Here is a 6,482-nt window from a genome sequence, read left to right as displayed (position 1 = left end):
AAGCACTTAGGTTTGGTTTCGGTTTGTAGGGAAAACGGCGGTGCAGACTGTTTCGTGGACCGATGGGGGATGACGTTGGATGGCCTGCAGGGTCCGGACAACTACGTCCGGTCGGATAGAGAAGTGCTATACACACGACGGTTTCTCACCCGATACATGCACGACACCGAGCCGTGTCCTTTGATCGAACACGAGAAGCAAATCTGACGATACATGACAACGTCGGGTTGGCATCGAGCATAGAACGTCATGCGTGAGGCAATTTCAGGTCGGATATGGACGGTTTGGGTTCCGCGTAGGAGACGCCCTTAGTTCCTGTAACGGTAGAATAAGTGAGTCTCCATGATGTTTGGTGCGGAGGTGTTTTGCTTCACCACGACAGAGAGTATACGTATAATGTAAGGTGACGTATATTACGTGTCCGTTGTGTGTTATGTAGTCATGTGGCCTATTGCATTGGGCTATGAACGATGATACCGGTTTGCGTGTATGTTTTGCTTCGCGTTCTTCCTTTGAGAGAGAGAGAGAGAGAGAGAGAGAGAGAGACAGTTGAGCGTACATGCACTGTATGTTTATGGTGTTCCGTTCCAAAAGGAGACGTGGCCGTGCTCCCTCCCTCGCACGTGCGGCAGGCAGGCAGGCATGTTTGTTTTGGTTTATACACTGGTCGATACCGATTTTGTTTCTGTCTTGGCCGTGGCGGATCTGGTCGGCATCGGCATGGGCAATTGAAACTTGATTGCCACGGAAGCACAGCGAAATCAATTCTCACCCATCTCAAGCACGTGCAGTATCATTGTTGGGTTCGCATCACTACATATAGCCATAGCTCCAACAACCTCCCTTCCCCAGTCCCCACCCTCCCTCCCTCCCTCCCTCCCCTCGTTCAGAGACCGCGGCCGTAAATATGGAGGAGCAAGGCCGCAATGGGCGGGCCGCGGCGGCAGAGTCGTCGGTGCCACTGCTGGAGAAGAAGGCGGACGGCGTGCTGTACGTGGAGGGCTGCCCCGGGTGCGCGGTGGACCGGCGGAAGGCGGCGAATCCGGGCATCCCCTACGGCACCTTCATCTACGTCTGGACCGTCACCCTCTGCACCGGTCAGTACTCCACAACCGTTCATCCCCGATCTCCGCCATGATATATTAATATTTTTTTGCGAGGGATTAGTTAATCAATTAATTGGTTGCGCAAATGCATCAACGCTTGGTTGACTGCTTGATTTGATTTGATTTGATTTGATTTAACTTTCCATGCATCACCGTCATACTACTACGAGGGAGGGAGCAGTACTCATGATCCGTCTGTCCTGTCTGGAGAAAGGCGCAAGTAGACAAAACACGCACGCACCTGCACTGTCCCGATCACATGATCCCGTAGTACTAGTAGCGGACAAGTAACCCAAGCTTGAGATGAGAGCATCACTTGAATCAGAATCAAAGGCGGAAATGCAGGATGCTGCACTGCATAAGATTTGGGACAACCGGACAAGTAACCCATTCTTCTTCCGATTGATTGAATCAGCTGTTTCTGGACGACGACGTGCACGTCTTGGGCCACGAGATCCACGAGTTTTCCTTTTTCTTTTCTTTGGGGGAGTTATTATTTTTTTCTGAGGCTGGCAAGGGAGGGGAGGGAGTTCCACGAGTTGGATTTCTCATCCTCTCGGCGTCCACGAGTTGGTTCCAGTTCCGTTTTTCTTTCATCCGAAAATCCAAGCAACCCCTTTGCCGTAATAATTGTGCAACGGAAATTCCAGTCCCTCCCTCCACTTTGTTGTCATCTCTGACCGTCAGGGAGGGGACGCGAGGATGCGACACCGAAACGGACCTGCCTGCTTGGACCCTTCCTTCCTTCCTTGGCTTTCTTTCTTTTTCTCTATCTATTCGCGCCGGCGCGTGTGGCAAGCAAGCAAATTAAAGCGGGAATGGCATTGCCACGCCACGGACGGCAGCCGCTGCGTGCCCGATTTCGCTTTGCCCTTTCTCCATTCGGGTCTTCCCCCGGCCCGCGGAAAGGCGGCGGCATTGCGCTGATTGGCCTCTCGCTTCCCAATCCCACCTCCGCTCCTTTTATCTATCTATCTATCTATCTATCTATCTATTGTGATTTGTGAGGGGTGGGGAGGGTTCCATTCCATTGCCTTGCCTGCCTGCAAACAATGGCGGCGGCCAATGGGGAGGAGGAGGGGACTTCGCCGCTGCTGAGCAAGGAGGAGGAGCGCCGGTACCACCCGGGCTGCCCGGGCTGCGACCACGACCGGAGGAAGGAGCTCCGCACCGGGCTGCCGTACAAGGAATTCTCCTACGTTTGGATGATCTGTCTTACCACCGGTACGTACGCCCTCCTTTCGGCCCCTCAAACCTCAAGCCAGATTCTTCTTCTGGAGACAAACGAAAATTAAATCAGCGGAATTTTCTTGTTCGGCGAGGTCACTGTTGTGCAGTACCAGGATCATTTAATCGCTCCTATCGTTTTTTTGGGTCTGCATATCGCGCCGAGTGCTACCCCCAGCCCCCAGGCCTTCCAGATCATTGCTATCGGGTGGCACTTCAGACACAAGCCTTTAACGATCATGTCCTACCTGTTCCCCGCATGTCCACATCCGTAATCATGAATGGAGCTGTATGAGGAGGCATGAATTTTCGTCGCCCATTCTGCATCATTTCCTTTCTAATCGTCTTACTCGACGGTTCCAGTATTACAACATATCACTTCCTGTCTCTTATTGTCATAGCAGGAGCAGCAGTCTGAATTCAACCGCTTCAACTCAAAATAAGTGAACCTAGCTCACTTGGTTGGGGAAGTGGATGTATAATACCACCACCTAGGTTCAACTCCTTGTGGACACGCGTTTTGTTTCCTGTTTGTGCTGCTGGGGCCTCCCTAAAACCACATGAACTTATGGGCTAATTTATTTGTGGTGCAAATTTTGTTGTTTGATTACAAAAGCACCCGACCTCATGGGCTAGTTGTTTCACTGCTTGTGTTTTTCATTACTAGCATTTCGTGCTATCTGAACTCATGTGCTGAAAGTGAATAGATTTTTGTATGACGCTGGATTATGTAGATTCAGTTTACGTGATATTTATTTGTGAAGATTCGCATCACTCAGTTTCCCGTGTCAAACAATCATTGTTTACCCAACCTGAAATTACCCATGTTTTTTAGATCACTGTAATTGAGCAGCAGTTCAGGCATAATCCTCTTTTTTAGTACTCCTGCTCTTGCCTATGTGAGTTAGTAGTGTTTAGAGTTTGTTTTTGAGAAGGTTTGGACAAATTTAATTGAGTAATATGAAATGTCTATGAAGTGGCTCCAAGTTGGCATTGTAACCTAATAAATATTTACATCAGCACTTCTGGATCTACAAAATTGTCAAAACATGAATGAAGATTGTTATTAATGTTGTCATGTACCTCGTATCGTCATAAAATTGTTCCTTTTCATGAACATTTCCCATTTCATAATGCAATTGTTCTAATATTTCCTCTGATCTTTCTGTCCAGCTTTACCAATATCGTCACTGTTCCCCTTCTTGTATTTCATGGTATGTACATCCGTTTCTCCTTTTTTCTAATTATTCAGGACACGTAGTTAGATACTTATATGAAAATATAAATGTTTTTTTTAATATTTCAATCTTTGTCAGTTATCTTTTCATATCTGTGCATACGTCTATCTCTGAAGTATCTGTTGATAATAAGTCTTCATATTATCTCCTTCTCCTTTACAGATAAGAGATTTGCATGTTGCAAAAAGAACAGAAGATATTGGGTTCTATGCTGGATTTGTAGGTGAGTTCCGTATTCAATGTTGATTTGAAACTGAGATGGTTGAGTACTTTGAGTTTGGTGCTTATACCAATGGTGAACACTTTGTGATTGTCTGATGTGATTTTTTCTGTATTTACTGGATTTTTTAGGTGCTTCTTTTATGTTTGGTAGATGTTTGACTTCAACTCTTTGGGGAATAGCAGCAGATCGTATTGGGAGGAAGCCTGTTGTTATGTTTGGCATTCTCTCTGTGTTAGTAACTGTTTGCCTCTTCTTTACATAACACCAGTGCATATTAGTGTGGCTGTACTTACTACTGTATTTCAACCTCTTCTATTTTATCAGGTGACTCAACTTAACTCACGTTAATTTCACAGGGTAATATTTAATACTTTGTTTGGGCTTAGCGTCACATATTGGATGGCAATAGCTGCAAGGTTTCTCCTTGGCGCTTTAAATGGCTTACTTGGACCAATGAAGGTATGGCGAACTTGAAAGCTTATTTTTGTTAGATTGTGTATACCTGATGAATTTGTCCCTGACTTCTGCAGGCTTATGCTATTGAAGTTTGCCGACCTGAACATGAACCTCTAGCACTATCACTTGTAAGATAAACACGCCTACCGATGCACTACAATTTCTCCTCTTTAAGTGATTTTAATTTTTACATCACTTTCATGTGATTTTAGGTCAGCACGGCATGGGGAATAGGTCTCATCATTGGTCCTGCTCTTGGAGGCTACCTTGCACTGGTAAGAAATAGATTTCTCTTAACAACTTTATGCTATAGTCGGCCTATGCTAACCTTGTTCCTTCGATGGCAGCCTGCAGAAAAATACCCAAATATATTTTCGCCTGACTCATTATTTGGAAGGTATGTGTTATCCAAATAGAGTATCCTAGATAACTCCTCTGTATTACATAATACTTACCTTCGATGGAAACTTGCCAGGTTCCCGTACTTCTTACCATGCTTATGCACATCAGTCTTTGCTGCCATTGTTCTGATAAGCTGCATATGGATGCCGGTATGTGATATTTCAATGGTGTTAGTTTCCTTGATTATGCAACCAGTCTAATTGCCAGTTCATAATTACATTTTTCTACCTATATTTTGCTATTCCGTATGTCCTGTGGGGAACCATATGACATTGGCATGAACAGAAACTTCCTAGATCCATAAATTGCCTGGCTGAACCTTGGCACTTCACAACTTCTCTGTGTAATCTTAGAACCAAACGTTCCACTTCAGAATACTGTTCAGAGTTCATGCATAATTGATCTTAAAATTAGATAGCTCAGGCAGTGGCGGAGCGTGAACCAAATTTTAGGGGGTGCCAAATGAGTGTATACCATAGAAAAAGATATGGTGATCAGAGACGCCGGAGAATTAGTAGATTGATTAACAGAAATACAAGCTTATTTGGCAAAAAAATATCTAGGAAGGGGTGGCCAGGGCCCGGATTTGTCCCGCCAATGCTCCGCCGCTGAGCTCAGGTATACTGTTCAGAGTTAAATAAATACCCCCCTTGTAAAAACGTCTTATATTGTGGGACGGAGGGAGTACATGCTTTGGAAGTTCAGATACGGTCTTTTTTTTTTGCACAGCTGAAATGCCTTTTTACTTTATTATCTTCAGGTAACTGGCGGCATGAGTAAAAAGAATTAAAATGAAATAGTGGGAAAACAAATTGTGTTTAAATTATTCTGTCCTCGTTGATCGACCGTTTATTTTTGTTGGAAGAGTTCGTTCTTCCTCCTTCTATTATTAAATATCTCTAAATACATCTCAGGAGACGTTACACAAGCATAAAGTCAGTGATGATGGAAATCAAAGTGTTGAAGCTTTGGAGGCCCATCTGATTGATCCAAAAGAGGAGGTTGGACAAAGTAATATTTCGAATACCAAGAAGAGCTTATTCAAGAATTGGCCATTGATGTCATCTATAATTGTTTATTGCATCTTCTCCTTCCACGACATGGCTTATACAGAGGTATTAATTTTCTATTTGTAGGTTATGGCATCAAGTATTCCAGAAAAAAAGCGATGGCTAATTGTACCTAAATACTCTTGCGGCGAATGGCAAAATGAAAAATAGTTATTAAGAGTAGGAATAGCGAACCTGCTTATTCATAGATAAGAATAGACCTGTTGATCTGGGAAGGTGCTCGCTATGGTATACCCGATGTATGGGCAGATTCTAGAACTGTGAATATCAATTTTTAGCACTGAGCTAAGCTCTAGAACCATTTTGTTTGACATAAAAAGTGATTTGTCGCGCAAAAACAGATTTTAGAATCAAGAGTTCTGCTTAGAGTAGAGAATATTTGATAACTAGTAATGGTGATCTGGATCAGGAGTTCAGCTTAGAGTAGAGACTAGAGAAGGATAACTGGTAATGGCGATCACTAGAGCAAACTTTGTGGAGAGTTGCTCCAATTCATAAATTGGCTCTACTTTCTGTGTTAGCATATGACTTATATTTGTCGTATTTATCGTATATTTGGTGTCAGACAAGTTTCTATGGATTTCTGGTAGCTAATACAATACATGTGTAATATAAACTTTAACTTGTTTTTTTTAAATAAACTTCAGGTGTTCTCTCTATGGGCTGAAAGTGAGAGGAAGTATGGTGGACTGAGTTTATCATCTGAAGATGTAGGTCAAACACTTGCAATTACAGGTACCTTTTTGTATGTGTTTTTGCC

At 43.8% G+C, this 6,482-nt stretch overlaps 1 protein-coding gene across 3 annotated transcripts in view; it reads left to right on the top strand.

The window, feature by feature from the left end:
• The first annotated feature begins 865 nt into the window (after positions 1 to 865).
• The window catches only part of LOC119286208 (protein ZINC INDUCED FACILITATOR-LIKE 1-like), an 8,145-nt gene continuing 2,528 nt past the window's right edge, over positions 866 to 6,482 (top strand). Inside the window, exons 1-12 of one of the 3 annotated variants that reach the window (XM_037565573.1) lie at positions 866 to 1,097; positions 2,115 to 2,330; positions 3,507 to 3,547; positions 3,734 to 3,794; positions 3,923 to 4,025; positions 4,151 to 4,253; positions 4,325 to 4,378; positions 4,463 to 4,525; positions 4,598 to 4,647; positions 4,726 to 4,801; positions 5,567 to 5,767; positions 6,370 to 6,457. In XM_037565573.1, coding sequence (XP_037421470.1) covers positions 908 to 1,097; positions 2,115 to 2,330; positions 3,507 to 3,547; positions 3,734 to 3,794; positions 3,923 to 4,025; positions 4,151 to 4,253; positions 4,325 to 4,378; positions 4,463 to 4,525; positions 4,598 to 4,647; positions 4,726 to 4,801; positions 5,567 to 5,767; positions 6,370 to 6,457 — 1,246 coding nt within the window. In that variant the 5' untranslated portion in view covers positions 866 to 907. Of the gene's footprint in view, positions 1,098 to 2,113; positions 2,331 to 3,506; positions 3,548 to 3,733; positions 3,795 to 3,922; positions 4,026 to 4,150; positions 4,254 to 4,324; positions 4,379 to 4,462; positions 4,526 to 4,597; positions 4,648 to 4,725; positions 4,802 to 5,566; positions 5,768 to 6,369; positions 6,458 to 6,482 lie in introns of those variants that run through there. The other 2 variants (XM_037565571.1, XM_037565572.1) reach the window with 2 other exon arrangements.

The sequence above is a fragment of the Triticum dicoccoides genome, chromosome 4A (assembly GCF_002162155.2).
Source record: "Triticum dicoccoides isolate Atlit2015 ecotype Zavitan chromosome 4A, WEW_v2.0, whole genome shotgun sequence".
In the NCBI taxonomy this organism is placed as follows: domain Eukaryota; kingdom Viridiplantae; phylum Streptophyta; class Magnoliopsida; order Poales; family Poaceae; genus Triticum; species Triticum dicoccoides.
The sequence above is the reverse complement of the archived record's forward strand: the minus strand, read 5'-3'. Positions and strand labels throughout refer to the sequence as shown.